This window comes from Ictidomys tridecemlineatus, chromosome 4 (assembly GCF_052094955.1).
Source record: "Ictidomys tridecemlineatus isolate mIctTri1 chromosome 4, mIctTri1.hap1, whole genome shotgun sequence".
Taxonomy (NCBI): Eukaryota; Metazoa; Chordata; class Mammalia; order Rodentia; family Sciuridae; genus Ictidomys; species Ictidomys tridecemlineatus.
The window spans coordinates 137,147,344-137,173,402 of record NC_135480.1 but is presented as its reverse complement, the minus strand read 5'-3'; the positions used below and the strand labels follow the sequence as shown (position 1 = coordinate 137,173,402).

Genomic DNA, 26,059 nt, shown 5'->3' with positions numbered 1-26,059 from the left:
AGAACAAAGCAAGAGCTTCTTGATACAATTTTATAGCTGGGATTAAGGTGTCCTTGAGGATGGTATTCACAGGTTGGATGATCTACTGTTGCAACGGCTGAGGATTCCCTTTTATAGTGTTTTAGGTTGAAGAGAAAATATACTGTTTACCACATCCACTCATTTTTTTATAAGGTAAAAAATAATTAAAATGAGTATCCAGGGAAGCTTTGAAGGGAAAAATAATAATTAAAAAAAAAAACCTAAGGGTTATAGGTGACTCACCTCTTGCCACAGTGACAGGCTTAGATCTGTCTAATAACCTTTCAGCGTCTTTAATATTTGCAGAGCCCTTTAGAGTTCTTCAGATGATTTCATAACATGTTATTTGATCTTAAGAACAGTTTTAGGTTTGTAGGATGGAGTCAAGATGGTTGGGATTGAAAAATGGAGCTAATAATAGTGAACACCTACCAGGTGCCAAGCATTTGACTGGATTCTGTATAATAACTCTTTTAATCAAATGCCTTAAGGTAGAAATGAATAATTCCAATTTTGTGAGAAGCTTACCTTCTTTGGGCGTGGGGAGATTAAATGACATACACGTGGTCAAGCACGGGGTGGAATGAGAACTTGGGTTTTCTCACAGTACCATGCACTTCCCTGCTTGTCTGCTTCACTTTTTGGCATGGCCAACCATTGCTGCTACTGCTTCTGCACCTTCACATGCTCCATGCTTGACTAATGATGGTTTTTGTTTTTGGTACTGGGGATTGAACCCAGGAGGTGCTTTACCAGCCATTTTTATATTTTGAGACAGGGTCTTGCTAAGTTGCCCAGGCTGGCCTCAAAATTGTGATCCTCCTGCCTCAGCCTCTTGAGTTGCTGGAATTATAGGAGCGTACCACCATATCTGTTGATTTTCTCTTTTAACAACATGGGACTCCCCAAAAGACAGAGGACACTTTAAGTTCAGGTCTAGATTTGTTATGGCCTAAGAATATATATTTTTTCCTTTTACTTATTTATGTTGGTGCTTCATTGCAAGTCTATTGGAAAGGAGAAAAGAAAACAGAAGAAAGCATATTGTATTGAGGGATCATGTTCACAATTTATTTAGTTTTTAATTTTGTCTACATGACAGTAGAATCCATTCTGATACAATTATATAGGCATGGAATATATCTTTTTCTAATTCATACCCCATTACCTCTCCTTCCTCTTCCCTATCCTCACTCCCTATTCCCTCCCTTTGAATGATCTTTCTGCTATTTACCCATTGTTATTGTTGTTTTTTAAAAATTAGTTTCATATATGTACATAGGAAAGTTATGTCAGATCATTCCACTGTCTTTCCTTCTCCAATCCACCTCCCTTCCTTTCATTCTCCTTCTTTCACAGTTTATACTGATATAAATCAAACGAGTCTGGCTCTAACTCTGACTAGTGGCCTTATATAGCATCTTGCTGCCTCACTTTCCTTTGTTGTCAAGTGAAGTCATAGTTTAGGTTGACCTAATTTTCAGGGATGTGGCAGGAAAAGTGGCATGAAAGATGCAGAGCACTTTGTGTGTGTGTGTGTGTGTGTGTGTGTGTGTGAGAGAGAGAGAGAGAGAGAGAGAGAGAGAGAGAGAGAGAGATGATTTTCAGGTAGTATACATCATCGCTATTACTAATACCTCCAGTTTTCTAATCACTTTATATAACTTAGACAATTATGCCTGAATTGAGATGGAGTCTAGATTTCTAACTGCAAGATACAAACATTACTTCTATATACTGTTTGTGATTTACTAAGAGTAATGATATGCTGGACCTTATCCAATACAGATGTCAGTTTCTCCACCCCAGATAGCACCTGTGATATTAGAATAAACTGAGCATAGAAAATTCCAAAGTTTGAAGACTTCTATGATTGGTTTTAGTTTTGAACTATAAGGTCCTTCATAGTATACAAACTGTGTCACAGAATTTGGGATTAGTCTCATAATACTGTATAGCATTATACAGTGACTACTATTTGAACCTTGAAAACTTGGGTTCCAAACCTGCTCTAATATAAGCCAACAATATGACTCTGGGCACTTAACCACTCAGTCTCATAATTATATGATTGTTATAAAGATTCAATAGAGTAATGTAGAGTATTGTCAAAATTACTTTACAAAAAGTTAAAAATACAACTCAGCTGGGTGCAGTGGCACATACACGCCAGTAATCCCAGTGGCTCAGGAGGCTGAGACAGGAGGATCTTGAGTTGAAAACCAGCCTCAGCAAAAGGGAGGCACTAACAACTCAATGAGAGCCTGTCTCTAAATAAAATATAAATAGAACTGGGGATGTGGCTCAGTGCTTGAGTGCCCCTGAGTTCAATGCCCAGTACCAAACAACAACAAAAAAAACCCCCAACTCATACAAATATAAAGTAAGCATGTGTCAGAGATTCATTTGACATTTCATGAGGGAACTGGCAACATGAATAGGCTGTTTTGGAGACAACTGAAGACAGTAAAGTATTTGTGGTGGGAAAAAGTATAAGGAAAAAAGTTCTTGAATAAGATTAATTTGATATAAAACTGGTTAATATATAGATAGAGGAATAAAATTAGCTTTTAATGTTATTCTTTTTTTTTTACTGTTGTTAATGTATTAGTGTTATTACATGTTACAATAAAAAATATATACCATTATTCTGTTTAGGTCAAGGAAGAATAGAGAATTAAAAATAATTTGGGGCCAAAATGATAATCAGATTATCACCAATTCTCTAACCAAAAAACCCCAAAGTAACTGCTAAGGTTAACAAACGTACACTAATTCTCTTCACATGTCTTTGTACTGTTTTGTGAAATGCACTATTAAAATTCCTGAGCTTACAAAAATTTTTAAAAGTCAACTCATCAAAACAGGCATTTGGCCAATAAAAATTTAATTTCATACCAATAAGCCTTTTAGATTCTAAGTTTATTTAAGGCTGTGTTTGCACATGTTTGTAGAATATTTTCTCTAAAAGATGACAAAACAATTCCCCCTCAGTGAGACCCTGGCCTAAATGTATTCACTTTCCTTATATAGTGAGAGGATAACATTGAATATGGAAGCTTTCAATTTGTGCCACTGAATGATCATCTACACAGGGCATCCTTCAAAAGCTACAGGATCCACCTAGTTTTTTAGCAATACAAGCCCAATTGAGGTCTTCTGGCCCATTTGCTTGACATTCATGTTTTATGCCGTGAAATTTCTTTTTGATTGCATCCTTGAGCTCGCATAGATCATTTTACTTTTCAGAAGCGCTAATTCTGGTGCCCTCTCCCCCCCCCCCAAAAAAAAACCCAAACCAAAAAACATCAATTCTTCTTTTCTGGATTCCTTGGTTTTTCAAAGCTTGCATCATACAAAACATAACGACAATCTTTTTCAGGAAGCATTCCCATAAAATGCTTGAAAGGATCGGTTATGGTAACACCATCATCTCCAACCAAGATCTCTTTGCCTTCTTCAACAATGATGCACTTTTTTGTCTGCAGAAACAAAAAAAAAATGACAGCCTTCTTTCTTTTCCTGATTTCTTCTGTGGTGAAGCACTTCCAAACTTTCATGTCATGAAAAATGAGACATACTTCATCAGCCACTTGCACACCTGAGGCCATTTTTACCTGGCAGCTGTTGGCTGTTGGAGGGATGGGGAGAGGGGAGAAGCCTAAAGGCACGAGTCTCACCTTTAATGTTAACTAATGTTATCATTTTTTTTTTAATAGAAAAATCATTTGCATCTCTAAAGAGTAAATTCAATTAGCATCACTATCAGCAGTTGTCATCAAGTGAGAGTAATTTTATTCTCAAGGGACATTTGGCAATGTTTGAAGACATTTTTAGTTGTCACAACTGGAGGGGGTACCCAGTGGCATCTATTTATTAGAGAACAGGGATGGTACTAATTATTCTTGAATGTACAGGACAGCCACCCACAAAAGAGTCATCTAGCCCCAAATGTCAGTAGTGCTGAGATTGAGACACCCTAGCTATCAGTTTCCAGAAGTTAACATCTAGCCTTATACGATTTAAAATATTCTAATCAAGAGAAAAATACAGAGTCAAACAAAGGTACAGACTCCTAGAGCACTGGATAACACTCTGGTGAGTGGGCTGAAGTGTGTTCATATAACCCCCAACAGGACATGGAGAAGTCCCTTTTGTCTATTTCCAAGTTTTAGAAAAACTTCTTGGCAGCTTTAGATGTAGTCCCTATCACAGGGTAGGTGTTTAATAAAAGCTGGTTATTATTGTAAACTTGCAGGCCCCTAGGTGGAAGTCCACATTCTCACAAAATCAGCCTACCACTGGACTCTGAGACTTTAAAGAACATTACAGCAGCAGCATTGTTGGAAATTATATTCCTGTTGTCTTGTGGTCACTTTGAGGTTTTAAAAGTTCTTCTGTATAACCTTCAGACTAATAGATGGTAGATCAGGTTTAAAAAGACATATCATGTTTAAGAATTAATCTGAAGTGCTGGATTCAAAAAGTCAACCTTCTTTGGCTGAAAGACAGTTCTGTGAAATTGAATCCCAAGATGTCCTTAGAAAACCCACAGAAAGTCTGATGTACAAAACGGTTTGGTAAGCTGAAATTACTGGACTGCATCCTTGTTACTTTGTGCAGTGCTGGGGATGGAACCCAGGGCTTTGCGTAGGGAAGTGCTCTGTCTCCAATTCTTTCTGTGGTATTTTTGATTGGCCAAAATGTTTTTATTCTATAGGTAAATGGCATATTCATGGTATTGCAGCAATAAAAAATGGCAAAGCTTAGAAAAACAGAAAGAAAGAAAAAGCAGCCATATAGTTGCCCGGATTCATCTTTGTATTAATTAAGTCTAATCAGAAGAGAGAAGCCACCTAATGATGTGAACAGGAAAAGTCAATATGAAGAGTTATTATTGTTGTTATTTTTGTGTGATACTGGGGATTTTACCCAGGGCTACTCTACTACTGACCTACATCCCCAGCCCTTTTTTGATTTTTATTTTGAAACATGGTCTTGCTAAGTATTCCAGGCTGGTCTTGAACTTGTGATCATCCTGCTTCAGTCTCCCAAGGTGCTGGGATTAACATGTGTGCACCACTGAACCTGGCTAGAATTATATGAATTCTTTATATAAATTTTACAAATTTATACAATTTTACAAATCCAATAAGTTATTGTATTTATATAAATTCAGTAATAAACAGATAATAAAATACATAACTATATAAAATATTTCCAATATATTTATGTAAGTATATGTATAATGTATAAAATATAAAAAATATAAAACATAAACACACATAAGTGATTTAATAAATATAATTATATATTTGTTACATAAATAAAAATATAAACAAAGCCTTGGCTAGTAAGAAGTAAAGAAAACTCTATAGAAGGCAAAAAAGAAACTGCCTCACCCTCCAAGGATGAGAAGAGTGATCACCCAAGAGCCTTCCCCTTTGCCTGACTTGCCCTCAATAAAGAAAACCAGGCCTTGTTGGAGATGGCACTGCCATGGATCACTGAATGGTAGGTAAGTAGCTCTGGTAAAATCCTCTGGTAAAATTCCATTCTCTGGAATATGGGGAAAATCTACCCTCTTAGGGTACCATGGAAAAGTGCTCAGGTATCTCTCAGGAGGCACTCCACTACAGCTGCTGGCCCTGAGGGTCTGTGGCCTACATCCTTGGAGTTAAAACCTGAAGAAGTTATGCTTGCTACAGGCGACAAGCAAGAAAACACTAAGGAATCAAAAAGTAAGACCTTTTCCTCCTTTTTTCCCAGCGCCCTCTACTGACAAAACTTAACATCATACCACTTTGCAAAGGAAAAATATTTACAGGCCCCAGCTACATTTTCATAGGTTAGGCAAAAAGGGGAGTATTTGGAACTAAAAGTTAATACTGAATCAATAAGAAGCATAAGAGGTGATTCTGCATTAAGTTAGGGGCTAAGACAAATAATTTCTAGCTTTTAGTGTCCACATAACACTAGTGTGATCTCTTCTAGATCTACAAGATGCTATTTGTCTATTGGAGAGCCGGAATTCTCAAAGGTGGTGGCTGAGCATCAATATCAACCATCACCTATAACTGTGTTAGAAATGCCAATTCTAACACCTTACCCCAAACCTGCAGAATCAGAAATTCTGGGATTGGGAATTGGATCAGCAAAGTATGTTTTTTTTTTTTTTTTTGGTGGGGGGCGAGAGTGAGGGGTACTATGGATTGAACCCAGGGGTGCTTAACCACTGAGTCACATCCCCAACCCTTTTTATTTTTGAGACAGGATTTCATGAAAGTGCTGAGGGCCTCCATAATTGCCAAGGCTGGCCCCAAATTTGTGATCATCCTGTCTCAGCCTCTGGAGTTGCTGGATTATAGGCATGTGCCACCATATCCTGTGTAATCTATTTTTTAACAAGACTTCTAAGTGATTCTGATACACACAAAGGTTTGGGAACCACTGTTATAAGCATGAAATTCCAGGGATTTGCTTGTACAAACATGGAGAAGAGTCAACAAGGAGTTATTTTTCATAAATTTTTTGTGTCTATTTTTAATCGTTTTTTTTTTTTTTTCTCTTTTTGGTACTGGGGATTGAACCCAGGGGTTCTTAACTAGAGATATATTCCCAGCCCCTTTAAAAAATATTTTCTTTTTGTTTTGAGACAGGGTTCTGCTTAGTTGCTTAGAGGCTCATTAAGTTGCTGAGGCTGATTTTGAACTTGCCATCCTCCTATCTCAGCCTCTCAAGTTGCTGGGATTACGGGTGTGCATCACTGTGCCTGGAAACTATTTTTAATCCTAAAGAAGATAACTGTTTTCTCTAGCATCTGGAAATGCAGCATATTTTGTCTATACTCCTGCACCAATGACATGCTTTTTGACTCACAGGCATGAACACATCCTATATGTTTACTTTGGTAAGACTTTTGGGGGTGGTACTGGACTGAACCCCAGGGGCACTTTGCCACTGAGCCATATCCTCAGCTCTTTTTATTTTTTGAGACAGTTGCTTAGAACCTCATTAGGGTGCCAAGGCTGGCCTAGAACTTGTGATCCTTCTGCCTCAGCCTCCCGAGTCACTGGGATATAGGTGTGCACCATTGTGACTGGCCTTGCTATCTTTTCTTACAAAAGTTTATTCTTACAACAGACTCCAACAAAACACTTCATTCTAGCTCTAGGCAGCAAAAGATGTTATATATAGCTGGGATCCTAGTGTTCTAAAACGGAATGGAATCAATGTTCTCCATCTCAGGCATCAGGAATAGCTTGTTTTTTTGCCAAATTTTTAAAATTCTACCTGTGGTCAAAGGGTTCTTCCCTGTGCCCTTTGCTTTTAGTTCATTCTGCTCCTCTGTTTCTGCTTGGAAGCTTTATCTTCCTCATGCATCTCCTTGGCCTATTTCTTGGGCTGTTTCAGGGGCTTCTTGAAACTGCTGCGACCAGATGTGGTGCCTGTGGCCCCTACCCCAGACCTTGCTCTTAAGTCAAAGATATTCTGTTTTTGATGTTCTTAGGTCATACTACCCTGGTCAGTGCCCCAAATCTGCTATTGCAATTCTCCTTTATTTGTGTGTGAACACAGAACTGGAAGAGTAATGCCAATGCACCACTGATGGAGCGTTGAGAGAACAGTTACAGCCACAAATCTAAGATCTGCACAAGCAGTGTACCCTGGAGTTCCAGCAGCTCACCACTGCTCCTTCCTCACAGTAACCTCATGAGTTGGCTTGCTTCCGACTAAGCTCCAAAAAGCCAGAATAGAAAGCTTCATTTTTCCCTGATACAGCTCTTGCCTTTTCAGGCTCCTTCATTTGCTCTCTTAAAAAGAGAAGTAATAGGAGATGATGCATCTTAGCAGGCTATTTTTCTGCTGTTATTTGCTCTAAAATAAAAAATGTACGCCCATGCCTGTGTGGTGCTGGGATTGTGGCCCGGCCCTGGGCCCACCCTAGCTAGCTGCCTGGTGTTGGACAGGTTAGGCACTCTGGTTTCAATTTCCATACTGAGAAACAGCACTGGAGCAGCTGATACTGCTCCAGTATTTTATATTTCTATGTAATATCACAAGCTTATCCTTAAATGGCAAACTGGAGGGCTTGAATCTCATCCATTAGCATGACCGAGCAGGCACCTGAATCTCAACTTTAATTACAATAGTCTGTGTGTCTTTTAATTGCTCCCTGTGTTTAATACTAAGCACAATAAACCCCCATAGCAAATCCATCCTAAAAGGACTGAAGTTATTTATGAATAGATAGGGAAGACTTGGCAGATTTGCTCCTTGTCAAATTTTGGATATATATATATATATTTTAGTTTCAATGTCATCATTAACTTCTTTGATGGAGAGTAGCTATATGTGAAACAGTGAATACAGAAATGAAGCACTGGAATTCTATTTCAAATTTCTGATTTATTTCTCACTAACAACAGAAAGATTATCTTATGTCTTTCCAAAGTGCTTCTGTTTACAATGCCTGTTGTTATCCTTCCCTGCAAGATAGACCTTCTCTGGCCTATTATTTTCACAAGTTCAAACAGGGAGAAAAGTCAAATGTAATGATTCTCCATCAGCAGGTCCATGTCTCTGTAGGGTACAGGGGGAGAAGTCATTTCAGAAATTCTTAGAAATGAAGTTGGAATAATCATATATATGCTTTTATCCAAAAAACAACAACAAAAACTATTATATTAATAATAGAAATCACAATAACTCAAGTTTGACAAATTCATGCACAAAAAAAGTTGTAGTATACACTTTTGGTAGCTATTTCTTCTTTTCTCACTAAAAAACCCTTGATTTTGTCTTGTGACAACTTTCCAAGGCAATGAATGCACCATGCCTGGTCTGAAGATGTCCTGACATCTTCTTCAGTCTCCTGTGCAGTGACTGGTGATGATATTCCCAGTTTTGGGAAATAAGGGTAGAGAGGTGCTCAATAGCTAGATCAGAGAAAGCCTTGATGTCATATTAAGGATATCAAACTTAATCCTTAGCTTACCTTACAACCATACAAAATATTGCTGATATTCCCATCTTAAAAGAGAAAACCAAGATTGAATAGCTTGACAAAAGGTATATAGCTACTAAGTGGATAAACTGTAACTTGAGCCCAAATTTTGTTTTGTAGTTTTTGTAGCATGCAGGAAATTCAAAAAAGCCCCCCTATCTTCAGGAGTGCAACCTAATTTGAAATAATTGAGAGCTGATCAAATGAGTCAACGTAATTATATATTTTATAAAGATTGATACAGTGATGGCAATGTGGTTATTATTGGTAAACAAAAGATTGATCAGTACACAATTTAAATTCCAGCACTGAAAGAGGCATCAAGACATCATACAATTCTCATTTCTCGCCTGTGCTTTTTAAATAAAGGCCCTTGAATTGCATACAATTGAAATAATGGCTGACTTTTGTGATTTTAGACCAATGGTCCTACAAAGGAAATTTCCTTTATTTGAATCAAGGTTGAATACACTATATTAATACCTTGTGTCTAATGTTATTTGTATTAAAGTTTCACACATGGTAGAGACTCACATAATGGCATTGGACTCAAGAGAGAAAAAAAAACCCTCATCACAACAAATCATAAAAACTCCAGTACTATAGTAAATCACTGATGTAGTCAATTTGACTGCTACTCCTAGTAAAGCTATTTTCTGAAGATGGTGAGTGTTGCTATGGGATGGTAGAAAGCAGCATTTTACAAACTATAGGTTAAAATCAATATTAACAAAAATTAAAAATAGAAGAAAATCACAGTACATAATATGTAAGGTCCATATCTTAAAGTACCTGATATGTGTGTGAGTGTGCACACACACACATATATATACACACAATTACACACATACATAATGCACACATATGATGGATTAAATATATATCGAACTGTGGTGTAATCCTTATTTTTATTCTAGGTTATGGTCAAAAAAGTTTGACAATCGTTGTCACAGAGAGCCTGACTTACTGTTTGTGAGCTGTGCTCTATCTGTGCCCTTTCTGCAGTGACAGCAAGTCATCAAGGTAGATTTCAGTCCACTGGATGTTTGCTGTTCTCCATGTTTAGAAAATTAAACACACACACACACACACACACACACACACACACACACACAAATAGCTGTCAGTGTACCACAGTTGATACTGAATCTTGGTTATGGTTGTTAAAATGTATTTTTTTTGTTTCCAAATCACTCAGTAATGATTCATGCATTCCATCTTCATGCTGTAACTTGCAAACCTTGAGAATAAGTAGAAAAATAAATTAATGGATAATTCAAATTCTCATTTTCCTAAATCGTCATACTAACAATAGTAAATCCAAGATGTTTGTAAAAATTAACAATAGTAAATCCAAGTGCAGAAAGATTCTGGAGCCCAAAATGGTTCTCCCTAAAGAACTATATTGAGTCAAAGTCCCATTGTTTTAATCCTTGCATTAAATTTTAAGAATATCTATAAAAATCAGACACCGTGTATTATTTATAGTAGGTATGAATAATACTTGACTTCAGGGAAGGAAACAATTTGAGGACTAGAAGACTATCATGAAGGATATGTGGCTGCTGTGTAATTCCTGTAATTCCTTGATGTACACAAGGAGTGATCATTACCTTCCGAATAAAGGAAGACTATCTTAATACTTGAATTTGCTTAGAAATTTAATGACAAACCTACTGTACTCTTACTACTGAGTTTATGTTGTAGAACACATTTTTAGTGTCATGATTCACCTTTAAAATATGTAAAATACAAAAATGATTATACCCTTTGACCAAACAAGTGCCAGTTCTGAGAATTTACCTCAGGGATATCATTCAAAAAGAAGAAAACCTTGCCGGGAGTGGTGGTACATGCCTGTAATCCCAGCAACTTGGGAGGCTAAAGTAGGAGGATAACAAGTTCAAAGCCAGTCTCAAGAAACCTAATGAGGCCCTAGGTAACTCAGTGAGACTCTTGTCTCAAAATAAAACATAAAAAGGGGTGGGGATGTGGCTCAGTGGTTAAGCAAGCACCCTGGATTCAATCCCCAGTACCAAAAAAATACCCAACAAAAACCTAATAATACATACAGATATTTTTATAGCAAGTTACTTATCACTGTGAAACACTTGCAACAACATTAAATATCCAACAATTGGGAGATGGTTAAATAATCTGTGTGAATTTGGGCTATTATGCTGGATAATTATACTATTATTTGATAAATATAAATTATAATTTAAATTTAATTAGAAAATGCCAATAGAAAAACACAAATACTTGAAAATCAAATTTTAATTTTATAATTTCTTATTCCTTGATTTGGTACTAGACATGTGACATTTTTCTTCTACAGTAAAATGTCAATGTCAAGTTTTAGATTACACTTCAAGTACAGAACTCAACCTTGAATTTTCAATTGGAACTGACACTTAGTTTCATTATATAATAAACTAAAGCTACCTACATATTAAACACTAACTTAAATGCAGAAATAAGTATGGGTGATTAGCCATTGTCCTCACAAAATTTTATAAAACAGAGACTAATGGGAAGAGCCAAAATGCTGGATTAGACTGTTAACACAGATGATTTGTGGGAACACAGGTTATTTTTTCCTCCCTTTTGCTCTTATATTAAAATTTTTATTGTATAATTTTATGAGATGAAATGAATGTTTTTAAAGGGAACTTGAATGTTCCTGGTGACTAGGCTTCTTTGCTATATAGGTAATGATTAAATTTTGCTTCTAACTTTAATACTGTATCAAATGTGTAACTTCAGAGTTTTACTCTCCTGTGCTATTTACTATTTCACTAATAATTAAATTCAGTCCTTTTTCTCTTTCACATTATTACTTTATCACCATTATGATTTTATATACTCAGAATGAAAAATTAGCTGAACAGGTTTATGAGACATTATGAGAGAAAACCTGAAGAGTCATCACTTAAGACATTGGAAAGGCCACCCTGCTAGCTGAGTCTCTGAGTCAGGATTAAACCAGGGTATGTGCTGAGGATGCCTTCTGGCCAGCTCTACCAGAAGACTGTGACTAGAAGAGCTAGGAAAGGTAATGGGTAACTATAAATAACAGAGTAACTTATTTATGCAACAGAAAAACTGCCATAAATCTTGGAGACAGGAAAAATTGATCTGCTTCCAACTGTATATCTCTTGTAGTGTTTCTTTCTTTCTTTTTTGTTTTTTTTTTTTAAACCTTTATCCACTATCTGGAACATAAACTAGATAGTCACAAGGGGCATAGATGAATATTTCTTTCCTACTTACAAAGAAAGAGGCAGGGGGTTGCACACATGGAAATGCACTTTCTTTGGACCTGTAGCACCTGTCAGAACATGCCAGCATCTCTTGGCAAAAGGCAGGATATGGAATGGAACAGGACGAAATACTCTGAGCTACATGATCAGGGCTCCTTTCATCTTGACCCATATATAGACTTTAAGGCCAAACTCCAGCGTATTACTTAATCACTGAAGGAAGTGGGCCTGAACTCTGCCCACTGCTGAGAAGAGAAAGGAACAGGTGTCCAGCACCTCAAGTGTCCCTGGAAGCCTCACTTTGGGGCCAGGAAGGGAGCTAACAGTTCTCACACAAGGGGGTCCAGCTCTGGTGCCATCATTTGTGAGGGCTGGACCCTCACTTCATCACCACTCTATACATCCATTCATGTCTGCACCATGACCTCCATTTTGGGAGGCCTCCCTTTTATCAGAGTAACTCAAGGCAGGGGTGAGCAGGCATTATCTGGCAAGATTATTAATTCTACTTACAAGAAGAAATTCTAAAATGGCCCTAAAATTTATTCAAAGGGGTTCCTGCCTACAGGAAGGGCTAATATTGAAATGAGGAGTGTTTAGAACCAATGGGCTGCCCAGCTGGGCTCGGTCCCCTGGTCGGAAAGAAATTTACTAGAGACATCAGAAATCTAATTCTTACTGTGAGATTACAACAACTAAAGCAGCTGCTTCTCTCCAAAAAATCCAACTAATATTCTTCTCTGCTGGACTGAGTCATACAGTCTTTTCTGGGTCAGCTGATGACTGCATTTTTGCCTATTAGCCACAGAAATCCTTTAAATACATGTAGTTCAAATACAACAGAAGCTTTACCTAGAGTTTTGTCCTCTTGGGCATGTTTTAAAAATCTGTTTTCTACTTTCTTCCCTGCTTTCCTTTGGGGAATTTTTAAAAATAGGAGGTCTTAGGTTGTGTCTTCAGTTACAAGCTAGGTATGTGATCTAATCATGGCCAGAGGATACCCTCTCCCTGGTCACAGTGACTAGTTTAGCAAGTCACGTGAGCCAAGCAGGACCAATCAAAATCTTTCCTGGGCTTTTCCAGCTAAGCCAAAAATGAAAAACTGCTTTAAAAAAATACTGTTTAAGAATTGGGGGCTGGGGATGTGGCTCAACCGGTAGCGCGCTTGCCTGGCATGCGTGCGGCCGGGGTTCGATCCCCAGCACCACATACAAACAAAGATGTTGTGTCCGCCGAAAACTAAAAAAAAAATAAATATTAAAATTCTTTCTCTCCTCTCTCTCTAAAAAAAAAAAAAAAGAACTGGAATGCAGTTCAGTGGTGGAGCTGGTGCTTAACTTGTGGGCCCTGGATTTGATCCTAGCACAAGAACCACCACCCAAAAATGGATAAAAATAAGGAAATACACACACACACACACACACACACACACGCACACACACACGTAGTAAGAATAAGACATGAACCTTTCTGAACTCAATCCACAGCACCAAAATTTATCCACTCACAGGCAATCTTGAAAAAAAAAGATAAGGTATGTTTCCACACTGGGCTTTTGGACCTGGGAGATGGACACTGAGAATAGAACATGTATCTGATGGTGGAGAAAGCCTAACTTCAAAATAAACTCACACAGAACTGTAGCAGAGCCCTGAGGACACTATTTGAGCTCCTTAATCCAGATGAGCCTGAAGTCAGTGCTGTCTCTACTTTTTTACTTAAGCCAGATTTAGGTAGATTTCCATGTCTTGCAGCAAAAAGAGCTAATATGAAAACCATCAAGAACATACTTCATAATTTTTAAAAATCTAGTGTTTATTTATAGGCATTTGTAAAACAGAAATTTTAAAGAAAACATTTAAGGGAATAAATAAAAAGGGAAGCTCTAGATATATTAAAATAATTTTCATTTTAATTGCACTTTGCCCAAAAAAATAATTTCAGTCCCATTGGGACAGTGGTTTACTACAATTTTAAAGTAAGTAACAAAAATATGCTAAAAGATGTAACAAAGGGGCAAATATTTTAACCCCTAAAAAAAAAATAACCTAACATACAAAGTAATCAAATCTCCAGACTCGAATTGGATTTCTGATTCCCAGTTATCCTCAAAGGAAAGAATGAATGAATACAATCACTCCTCATTAGCATTTTTATATGCCATTCTTGAGTATGTAATGAACTATTTTTCTGGCTGTCCCTCCTCTACCATCCACTTTGATAGGACTGTACTTACACTTCTGTTTTGCAAGTTGTTGTATTACATCTTCATATACTTGTGCAAAGAGATCCTCTTCTGGTTTTGTTCCATCTAAGTAAACTGAGAAGGGGAAGAGAGGGCAGTTTTAAATGGTAACAGGTTTATTAATGGATGAGTCCCTTTGTTCTGAAAAGTCTAAGTCAGTTCTGATTTCCCTGCCTTATCCAATACAATAGCCTTATGCCATTTCTTCCACCCTAGCTCTATTTGTTTTGTGAAACAACACCTGATAGTTCCTGAAAGGAGTCTATATTGTGAGAAGCTTGTTAGCCTCCAAGGCATGTAGATCTGTCAGAGCTGTACAGAAAGAAGAGTCCATCTCCAGAGCCATTGCTGAGGTTCTGGCTATAGCATTTCCAGTTTGGGCCACTGGGCAGTGATGTCCTCTTACTGCCTTTCTTTCCCTTTAAAATCTTTTTATTTTTTCCATTTTTACTGGGGAATGAGCTACATCCCAGACCTTTTTATTTATTTATTTTTTTGAGACAAGTTCTTGCTAAGTTGTTTAGGGCTTTGCAAAGTTGCTGAGATTGGCTGCTTCAGCTTCCCAAGTTACTGGGATTGCAGGTGTGCACCACAACACCCAGCTTTTCATCTCAAGTCTTTGATACCTCAATTCCTGTATGCTCTATGTTCCCCAGATCTATTTAGTGTCTGTGTCCTATATTGTACCCTCTAAGTCCATCCTCCACACAGCTGAAGGGTTTTACTCAAAAGAATTTGTATCTATCATGGCCTGGATACAAAGCTCTGTAGAGAGCACCCCACTTCTCATAGGAAAATGACCCAAATCCTTAACTGGTTTATTGACTGACCCAGCCCAATACACCAGCATCAACTCTCCCCCTTGGTTTTCTCTGACACAAACACACCAGCTCTTTTTCAGGCAGTCATTATTTCCTGATCCCTGGCCTTTTCATGTACCCTACCCACTGTCAGGGATGATCATCCATCCTAACCTTTCATCCAGTTAAACTCATGAGTTTGTTTTGAATGTGGCATGAAGCACTCTTCCCTGAGTGCTGGGACTTGGATGGTCACCTGGAGTTTGGTATTGCAGCACTTACCCTGGGGAAAGAGCATGCTTGTGCAGCTTGCTAAAGCCTTTAATGCTGCTCCCTGAAAGAAGGTCTGCTGCCTGAGAGCAGGGACCAGGTCTGCCTTATTCACCCTGCTATCTCCAGGCCAGTGCCGAGCACATGCAAGGCATTCAGTCACTGATGGCCATCTAGAAATGGACCAGCTTTTGAAAAGAGGCACAAAGAGAGAAATAAACCAGCAGAACCAGTGTGGAAGAGGGGAACCCAGAGGGTTCAAGTGTCCCTTCATGATCTTCTACATGAGAAAAACTTTTCTCAGATCTCAGTCCTTTCTTTCCTACACTTTTTTATTTTGTTTTGTTTTGTTTTTTTGGTATTGGGGATTGAACCCAGGGGTTCTTAAACATTGAGCAGCATCCCTAGCCTTTTAAAATTTATTTTGAGATAGGGTTTCACTAAGTTTCTTAGGGCTTCACTAAGTAGCTGAGGCTGTTCTCAAACTTGTGATCCTCCTGCTTCAGCTTTTTGAGTCGCTGGAATTACAGGAATGTGCCACCATGACCAACTTCATTCTTACACTTTGAGGCAAATGACACCTAAAAAGTCTTAAATGGAAGGAGAAAAGGCACTTACCAATCTCCCGTGTGATATCCTCCATTTCTCGTCTGTGCTTTAGGTACATGGGCCACACATGGCCATCAAAGTACCCTGGAGGGTCTGGAGGCTTGTAGATTCTTGTACTATCAAAACACGCAGGAAACTTTATGTTGATAGAAACATAATTGATAAAGTAAAATAGCAATGGTAAGGATAATGGGAAAATTGCTCACAGATTAAGTCTAACAGGATTTTTAAATTCAATGGCACTTGGGAAAGATACAGTAGATTTAGTTCTCCAGTACAAACACTAACTTTGTAATTCATTGATGATCATTCAAAATTATGTCTTTTCCCCTCAAGTGCTTTACAAAAGAATTTAGACAAGTATCAGTGTAAATAATGATAGAGATACTGACACATTGGATTAAGCTCTAAACTAACTGGTGCTTTTTATAGCTGTTGTAGAATACAGGCCCACTAACCCAAAATCATAATCAACATGGATTGCTTCATTCGGAGATTTAGGAGAAATGAGCCAGAGAGATTGACATAAGACCCTTTTCTTACAGAAGTACTGCACACTATTCCACATAGATGGCCACTTATGTTGTAAGAGTTAAGACCTCCTTTGTTTGAATAATGAACATTGCTCAATAATTTTGTTTTCCTCACTTCCCCAAAATCTTGTCTTTAGCATACCTCCTTCTCCTCTTGCATTCTTCATAGGGAATGGTCAGGAAGTAGCTTCTATTCCATACAGTGTCAAGGGGCCTTAAGATAACAGCATAATTAATTAGTTCAGTCTTTTTCACCATTCACTCAGAGTCAGTACTAGAGTAGAAATGCTACTTACCTATAATTAAATAGAAGGAAACCTTCAATGATTAAAATGGGAATTTCCTCAGCACTTGTGCCATCTGTTGATTCCACAGAATGTCCAGGACTTTCCATCCAGCAGGAAATGGCTGACATCATCTCTTCCATGTTAAGTGCTTCAAGCACTTCAGACAGACAAAAATGTGAAATCAATGAAAAAAAAATTTTTGTTATATGGCATTTTGTGATGAGCATTATTTATCTTTCAAGACACCTACAAATACTTCAGATAACCAATTGAAACTCTAATAATATTGATAAACTGGTGTCTGAAACACTATTGCTGTGGAAAATCCCAAACATATAAAGGTAGAAAGTAATTCAGTGAATTCCATGTCTCTGCTTCCAGCTCTGACTATTATAAACTCATAGCTAACTTTGCTTTATTGCTTTTATTTATTTATTTTTTACCTCAGGAATTGAACCTGGGGTGCTTAACCACTGAGCCACATTCCCAGCCCTTCTTGTTTTTTATTTTGAGACAGGGCCTCCACTAAGTTGTTTAGGATCTCCTAAGTTGCTGTGGCTGGCTGATCTTCCTGCCTCTACCTCCTGAGCTGTTTTGATTATAGCTTTGTGCCACAGCACTGGGCTTTACTCTCTTTTGACTATACAAAAATTAAAAATTTTTGGAAGACAAGTACAAAAGAGAAATGACAGTGGAAAATATCTGTAATGTATTTGGCACACTGTATTTGGTGAAGAGCTAATAATTTTTTTAATTAAACAAAGAGCTCTTAAATTACAATGGACATGAACACACTATTTTAAACTCTAAAATGTGCATACTTTTTGAACTTGTAATTATGATTTTAGAAAAGTAGCCTGTAACATTTGTCAAATTGTGGTTACAAAGACCAGCCCTGAAGACTTATCAGAAATACAAATTCTCAGTCTTAGAACTGAATGAATTAAACTGTCTGGTCTGGGCTCAGAGGGTTTTTTTTTTTTTTTTTTTTTTTTTTGTGTGTGTGTGTAAAGTTTTAAAAGTATGGATTAATTTAGTTAATAGATATAGGACTACAGAGATTTTTCTGAAATGTTACTTTTAGTAAATGATACTTCTCTATAAAAATTGTCAGCTCCATCAAAGTTTTTCAATTTATTTCATAAGGGTGTTCTTTTTTTAAATTTTGTTTTAGTTGTAAATGAACATACAGTATCTTAATTTATTTTAATGTGGTGCCAAGGATTGAACCCAGTGCCTCACAAATGTGAGGCAGGCAGGCACTTTACCACTGAGCTACAGCCCCAGCCCCATAAGGGTGTTCTCATCACTTTAATATCTGCAGGACTGTAGTCATAATATCATTATTACTTTTGGTATTTTAGTTTGTGCCTTCTTTATGCTATTCTTTTTCTTTCTTTCTTTTTTCTTTTTTTGGTACTGGGGATTAAACCCAAGGGTGCTTAACCACTGAACCACATTCCCAGCCCTTTTTAATATTTTATTTAGAGACAGGGTCTTGCTGAGTTACTTAGGGCCTTGCTAAATTGCTGAGGCTGGCTTTGAATTTGTGATTTTCCTGTCTCAGCATCCTGAGCTGCTGAGATTACAGGCTTGTGCCACTGCACCCAGACTTCATTTTTTTTTTTTTTTATATGAGTCTTGTTTAACCTGTTTGGAGACTGCTCATATTCTTCAATCTGTAGATTTGTCTCATATTTAATTTGAGAAGTTTTCTTCTATTCCTTCTTTGAATTCTTTCTTTTTCTTGTACCAGGGATGGAACCCGGAGTGCTTAACCACTAAGCCACATCCCCAGCCTGGTTTTTACTTTGAGACAGGGCCTCACTAAGTTGCTGAGGCTGCCTTTGAACTTGCAATCCTCCTGCCTCAGCCTCCCGAGCTGCTGAGATTGAATTCTTAGTATCACACACTCTTTCTCTATTCTGCCTCAAACTCCAATGATATAAATATTAGATCTTCTGTTATTGTTCCACATTTCTGTTTTTTTTTTCATTTTATTTCCTTTTGTTCACTGTAATTTCTATCCCTTTGTCTTTTAAGTTCATTGATTCTTTCCTTTGCATTACTGATTCTGCTGTTGAGATCATCCAGTGAGTTTTAAAATTTTGGTCATTATTATTTTTCAGTTCCAAAGCTTCTTTTTTTTACACCTTCTATTTTTTTTTTAAAGAGAGAGTGAGAGAGAGAGAGAGAATTTTTTTTTTGTTTTTGTTTTTTTGTTTTAATTTTTTATTTTTTTTATTGGTTGTTCACAACATTACAAAGCTCTTGACATATCATATTTCATACATTAGATTGAAGTGGGTTATGAACTCCCAATTTTACCCCAAATGCAGATTGCAGAATCACGTCGGTTACACATCCACAATTTTACATGATGCCCAATTAGTAATTGTTGTATTCTGCTACCTTTCCTATCCCCTACTATCCCCCCTCCCCTCCCCTCCCATCTTCTCTCTCTACCCCATCTACTGTAATTCATTACGAGAGAGAGAATTTTTAATATTTATTTTTTTTTAGTTCTCGGCGGACACAACATCTTTGTTGGTATGTGGTGCTGAGGATCGAACCCGGGGCCGCACGAATGGCAGGCGAGCGCGCTACCGCTTGAGCCACATCCCCAGCCCAACCTTCTATTTTTTTACTCAAATTTTCTAATTTTTCACTTGCTCTGAGCAAGTGCAATTGTTTGTTGAGACCTATTTATAATATTGCTTTTAAGCCCTCATCACATAATTTTGACACTGTCTTATCATGCCAGATGTTTATTGACTGTTTCCTTACTCAAGTTGAGATTTTCTTGGTTCTTGACATGACAGTGATTCTCAGTTGTGTCTTGAAAGTTTTAGGTGTTGAGTTGGGAGACTGTGGATCCTACTCAATCTTCTTTTATTTTGCCAGCAGTTTCCCCACTGAAAGGTTTGTGCAGGGGCCAATGGGGATGGATGCTCAGCCTGCTGCTGGGCCCTGCTGATATGTGGGAAGGGAAGAGCAGAGCACTGGTTCAACTCCATGGCTGCCAGGTAAGGATAGAAGCTCTGCTTTCCACTAGGTCCTGATGACAACGGCTGAGCTACCTAGGTGAGGAAGGCGGAGTGTCAACCCACACCCCAACATTCTGCCTGGCCTCTGCTATCAGGTTTCCTAGGTGGCTCTTCTGACCCCACCTCTGTGGTGATGTGGGGGCCAACTCACACCATCTTGCTGGTGCTGGGCGGGCCTAGAAGTTTACCTCTTACTTGGTGCTGCTGACACTCTGAGGGAAGCATGTTTTTGTTTGGGTGGAGCAGGGTGGAGATTATCAAGATTTTCTACTCTGCTAGGCCACACTTTTCTGGTCCTGTGATTATATAGTACAGGTTTCTTGGAGCTTTTCTGCCTGTACCTACTGATGGCTCCATGTTGCACAACTCCCCAGTATCTCATCCTGGGAATGTGAGAGGCAGAGACCCCACGGAACTCATAGCCATATCATTCCTTAGGTCCTGAGTCCTTAGCCAGTTCATAGTCTTCTTTTCACCTTTCAGTCTCCCTTTGCTTGTTGGTTGTATGATATCTGGGGTTTTCTGGGGACAAGTGCATGGAGTACTGCATACATGGCATACACTAATTGTGGCAAACCGCTTACCCTGTAGGCACAACCCTGGGAGTGAGGCCGCATGTTGCAGTCCCTGCGCCTGCTCCACAGCTCACTCCTTGATTGGTAGCTGCAAGGACAGTTGGCCAGAAATTGCATTGGTGGCTGCCTGTAATCTGCTTAGCTACTGCCTGAGTATATATAGATAGTAACTGTGCGATAAAATCAGACTTGCTTCCTGCTTGGTCTCTGGAGGTCTTGATTAGCGACTCCACAGCCACATTCTCCTCTACCCTGTTCTGTGGACCTCCTCGCTGGATGAGAGAGAGCCCACGCAGGGTTTCTGGCTGTAGGAGGGAGGACCAATGAAAAATGGGGCTAATTTTGATATAGTCAGTCACAGGGACAATGTGGCTAGACAATGTGGTTAGAACCAGAAGTCATTTGAGTTTTGATATATTTTTGTTATTAGTTAAAATATTTTTAGTTACACTGTGATTTACCTTTTTTGTAAAAAAATTTTTTTAGTTGTAGATGGACATAAATATTTTTATTTTATTTATTTATTTTTATGTAATGCTGAGGATAGTACCCAGTGCCTCAAATGTGCTAGGCAAGTGCTCTACCACTGAGCTACAACCCCAGCTCCACTGTGATTTACCTTTTGATCCATGGGACACGTAAGTGTACCGCTTCAGATAAAACATGAGGCTGTTTGGGATTTGTTTTAAAAGGAGAAAGTGGGTGGGTGTAGATGAAATATAACTGGCCAAATAGTCATCATTTTTAAAGTTGGACAGTGAACCCATGAGAGTTCATTATACTTTTCTGCCCACTTCTGTATGTTTAAAATTTTCCACAAGAAAATGTTTTAAAAATTAAAAACAATACTACTTAATTTTCAAGAAATCAGAATGTTCACCTTTGCCTTTTATTATTGATTAATCACTGTAATTAGAGTACCTCTGTATCCCTTCAATCCACTGAACTTGATTAGGATTTGCTCCATGCTCTTGCATACAGTCTGTTAGGGCTAATGTCCCATGTGCTCTTGCACAAACCCTGTGTTCTATTGATGTTGGGTGCATGCTCTATATAGGTCAATTTGGTCAAGTTTGTTAACTGCTCTGTTAAGTTCTGTTATCGCACTAGCAATTTTTGTCTGCTAATTCCATTAGATCCTAAGTGTTATGGTTAAACACTGTGCCCCATATTTGTATGTTGATGTCCTAGCCTCCAGCACTTGGAATGTGATCCTATTTGAAAACACTTCTCTGCAGATATTAATTAGATAAGATGAGGGTGCACCGAAACAATGCCAGGCCCCTATTCTAATAAGACTGATGTCTTTAGAGAAGGGGGAATTTTGACATAGTCACAGGGACAATGTCCTATGAAGATGAAGGAAGAGAGAGTGTGATGCAAAGAGGCTGGGGAATGCTAAGCACTCAATAGGAAGCCAGGAGAGAAGTGTGATGAGCTTTTCGCCACAACCCTCAGAGGGCCCCAGTCCTGCCTACTCTTCCCGTCTTTGGAGCCATGGGACAATACCTATTTGTTTTGGCCATCCAGTCTATGGTACCTGTTAATGCTATCAAACATGATTGAAGTTGTGCTAAAATCTCCCACCATAATCATGGATTTGTCTATATTCCTCTTAGTTCTGTCAGTTTTTACTTTGTATGTTTTGATGTCATATTATTAGGTACATTGAAATTTGACGTTGTTTTATCTTCCTGTTGAATGGACACATTTATCCTCTGTTTCCCTAGTAACACTCTGCCTTAAAGCTTACTTTGTCTGCTCTGAGTATAGTTTGTACAGTTATGCCAGTTTTCTTTCAATAGACTTCATCTTTTCCTATCATTTTACTGTCTACTTTTCTGTGTTCTCAAATTTAAGTCTCTCTCTTTTAAGGAGGTTATAGTTGGCTTTAAAAAAATTCAAGCTGGGCACAGTGGTGTGTACCTATAATCCCAGCAACCTGGAAGGCTGAGTTAGGAGGATCAAGCCAGCCTCAGCAATTTAGTGAGGCCCTTGGTAAGTTAACAAGACCCTGTCTCAAAATAAAAAATGAAAAGGGCTGGGAATGTGGCTCAGTGGTTAAGCATTATTGGTTTCAATCCCTAGTACCACCCCTCCTCTCAAAAAAAAAAAATACAGTCTGACATCTTGGAGTATTTTAATTTGTTTAACCTAATGTAGCTACTGATACTTTGGGGATGAAATCTATCACCTTATTGTTATTTTCTATTTGTTTTTCATTCTTTGATTTTTTTATTCCTGCTTTTGATTTATCAACTATATTGCAAAAATTGTTTCCTCTATAATTTAATAGTTATACACTTTTTTAAAATTGTAGATGGACACAATATCTTTATTTATTTTTATGTGGTGCTAAAGATTGAACCCAGTGCCTCACACATGCAAGGCAGGCGCTCTGCCATTAAGCTACAGCCTCAGACTCAATAGTTATATACTTTTAAACTAATTTTTTTAATGCTTATAAAAGTGTCAGCATCACCTTGACTTAGCTTATATTTGCACATTACCTGAAAAGTTCAAGTTTTTCTTTACGATAGACTCCTGGATGGGGGATACTTGAGCTCATGGTATTTTAAGGTATTTGAGACTCATGCTCAATATTTTTTTCCAGAAAGCTTGTATCAATTTATACTTCAGTCTAAAGTACATGTGTACATTTTTGACTTATGGAGCCCATGCAATCACTGCTTTAAAGATCTTTGTTTACTTGGTAAGTGTTAGATCTTTAGGCCAAAGTAACTCCATTTCGAAAATCAGCATCCACCATCCTAAGAAGCCTGCTCCAAAGAGTCCCTAACTACCAAAACCACAAAAAAGATGCCAAGTAAGAATCATAGGACCAGATGGATTATTTTTTAACCACTTCATTGTACGTGACTATAAAGTTAAGATTTTTTTTTCAGCAGGCTGCTGTGCCTTGCAGAAGGACAGCCTGGCAGATAGTCTCTGCTTCACTCTGTCTCTCTTGTGGATATTTGCACCAGCCACCCTAACAGTAAGTAGGAATAAAGGTGACTTGCAATTCTCTGACAAGTTTGGAGGTTGAACATTCACTATACATTTACTAATCAAATGGCCTACTGCTTCTGTGAACAACTTATTCAAATACACACCATTTTTCTACTGGGATATTAGTTTTTTCTTATCAGTTTGCAAAAACTCACTAAAATGGAAGAACGGTGATTCTTTTTTTTTTTCCTTATTAATACAGTATTTATTTGTCTTCCCTCTGTCAAACCCTGAGCCAACCACTTTCCCCAGATTGCCTGAGGAAGTATAGGAAAAGGGACATACAAGGCAGACAAGACATGGGAGAAAGAATTTGAGGCGGAGACTGCTCCTTCACATGGCGAAGAGGATGAGAAAGGCCACCATCAAGCAAAAGAGCCCCATGGCCTCTGAGAGGGCAAAGCCCAAAATAGCGTAGGAGAAGAGCTGTTGCTTCAGAGCTGTTCCTGGCATAACCAATGATAAGGCTTCCAAATACAGTCCCAATCCCAGCCCCAGAGCCAGCCACCCCAACTGTGGCAGGCCCAGCCCCAGTGAACTTGGCTGCTGTGTCAATGTCCCTTGAAATGGTGCTGGTTTGGAAGCGGCGGTGAGGGATAAGTGAGGTCAGGGGACATGGGACTGCCAAGCTGCTGAAGCTCTCATATGTCAGTCAGTGTCTCTGATCGGTTCAGAACCACTGCAGACAGTGGTCAGCTCAGCAGATGAGAGGTGCTCCTGACCAAGGAGTGGGTGGAGAGGAACCTGGAGCAGGCATACATTTTCAGGGGGTGAGGGGCCGTGGCAAGAAAGCTGCTCCCAGTGCAGAGAAGACAGAGAGAACGGTGATTCTTTGTCAAACTGTGAAACCAGTTTTTCATGGTTTCACTCTTGCTTTGTAAAAATCTTTCTCAGTAAGCTTTGTATGAGAGAAGAAAACAATATCCTGGTTGCAACTTGACACAAGAACAGAGAGTGGGTCAAGGATTGTTTTTCTTAAAACTATCATGTGTCTATAAGAACTCTTACATAACACTTTCCCTCCAAGGTTATCAAAGTTAAAAATAATGTACTTTATGACCCTTTAAGATAGCTCATTCTTTGCCAGTGTGCATAAGTACTCAATGTTCATTCTGTTAATTATAAAGGTTATTAAGAACATTAAATATAATACAGTCTATTATTATGATATTCTCTACAGGAAGATAAATATTTTCTGATGGATTTCGATACTTTGGTTACAAAACAGTGTTAGCTGTGGGTAAGGGAAATGAGGTGAATGCTTCTGAAAGATATTCCCATGCCTTCCTGAATAGTGAAAAGAAAGAAAACAAGCTGCCTGGTATTCAGGCCACCAGGAAGAAAAGTTAGAAGAGGAAAACTTAGGGTTCGCTCCAGGAGAGATAGTCTGGTGGGGTGAGGTTGGGGATTTTAGTATAGTAGTTTTTTATACCCAGGGCAGGGTTAAGTAGAAAGATGTTGAACCTAATCTTAGCTTCAGAAGGAAAATCTCAATGTTTTAAATTTTAAATATAAATCTGGGGAAAAGATCTATTTAAATAGTTAAACATAAACCAGAAACCTACAAATGTAGGTTCACAGTACAACAATATATTTAAACATGTTTTAAGGTTTGAAAAAGAAAATGAACATAAGTGCATGTTTTACAAGCTAATCTACTTACCATCATACTGCAAAAATCCATTTTTATCTGTCTCTACCTCAGACTCTGGCTGGAAAAATAATAAAGTACCCATCAAAACAGTATTCAGGGAAGAAATGATGCAATTACACAATATAAAGAGACAGCCTTTAATAAATGCTTTGGAGGATGATAAGCGCAAAGACCAGCACTAAAAGTTGGTGCCCTCTAGTGGATATGATGCACTACTGCGTTGAGTTAGCTCTACAAAGGCACATTGCTCAGCAGGTTTGGGGGATGTAATTCAAATAACTTTGTCATTAAACATTTTTGTGCTAAAAATTTTTATCAGTTTTTCAGATACCTTAAAGAAGTCATCCTGACATATTATGCTGCAGTTTGGGAGGTGTTTCTGTAAGTTCTTAGCCAGTGTTGTCTTCCCACCATTTGTCACACTGAACCGAATGAAAAAAAGAAAACATCCAGAAAGAATGCATTATGAACATGAACATTTTAAAATGAACTTTTTAGAAAAATATTTACTGATCCAAAAATGACTTCTCTCATAGGTACTGCTTTTTCTATTGGCAAAATCAAGGGCACTAATAGATATGCTACACTAAATAGTAAGAAATAAGCTGGGAAGGATGGAGGAGAAAGGCAACTACTTATCAGGTAAGTGAGTTAGGTACTATGATCGGAAAATCATGTTGTGTTGGAAGCAAAATAAATTTTTGCTTATGGCAAAATTCATGGGGTTCATATGCGA

The 26,059-nt window shown here is 38.1% G+C and overlaps 1 protein-coding gene and 2 pseudogenes across 5 annotated transcripts in view; all 3 read right to left on the bottom strand.

Annotated features, from left to right (window-relative positions):
- Positions 1-1,065: 1,065 nt before the first annotated feature.
- LOC144377254 (destrin pseudogene) lies at positions 1,066-8,272 on the bottom strand (annotated as a pseudogene).
- The window catches only part of Nmrk1 (nicotinamide riboside kinase 1), a 33,264-nt gene continuing 8,270 nt past the window's right edge, over positions 1,066-26,059 (bottom strand). Inside the window, exons 3-10 of one of the 5 annotated variants that reach the window (XR_013438064.1) lie at positions 25,655-25,745; positions 25,333-25,381; positions 17,045-17,192; positions 16,891-16,962; positions 16,225-16,331; positions 14,528-14,611; positions 9,996-10,268; positions 1,066-3,503 (exon numbers count right to left, since the gene is read on the bottom strand). Coding sequence is in view for 3 of the 5 variants with exons in the window: in XM_078047481.1 (XP_077903607.1) it covers positions 3,481-3,503; positions 14,528-14,611; positions 16,225-16,331; positions 16,891-16,962; positions 17,045-17,192; positions 25,333-25,381; positions 25,655-25,745 (574 nt within the window). In the remaining 2 variants the exon portion in view is untranslated. Of the gene's footprint in view, positions 3,504-8,410; positions 8,605-9,236; positions 10,269-14,527; positions 14,612-16,224; positions 16,332-16,890; positions 16,963-17,044; positions 17,193-25,332; positions 25,382-25,654; positions 25,746-26,059 lie in introns of those variants that run through there. The other 4 variants (XR_013438063.1, XM_078047481.1, XM_078047482.1 and 1 more) reach the window with 4 other exon arrangements.
- On the bottom strand, positions 17,170-25,228 carry LOC144377253 (ATP synthase F(0) complex subunit C2, mitochondrial pseudogene; annotated as a pseudogene).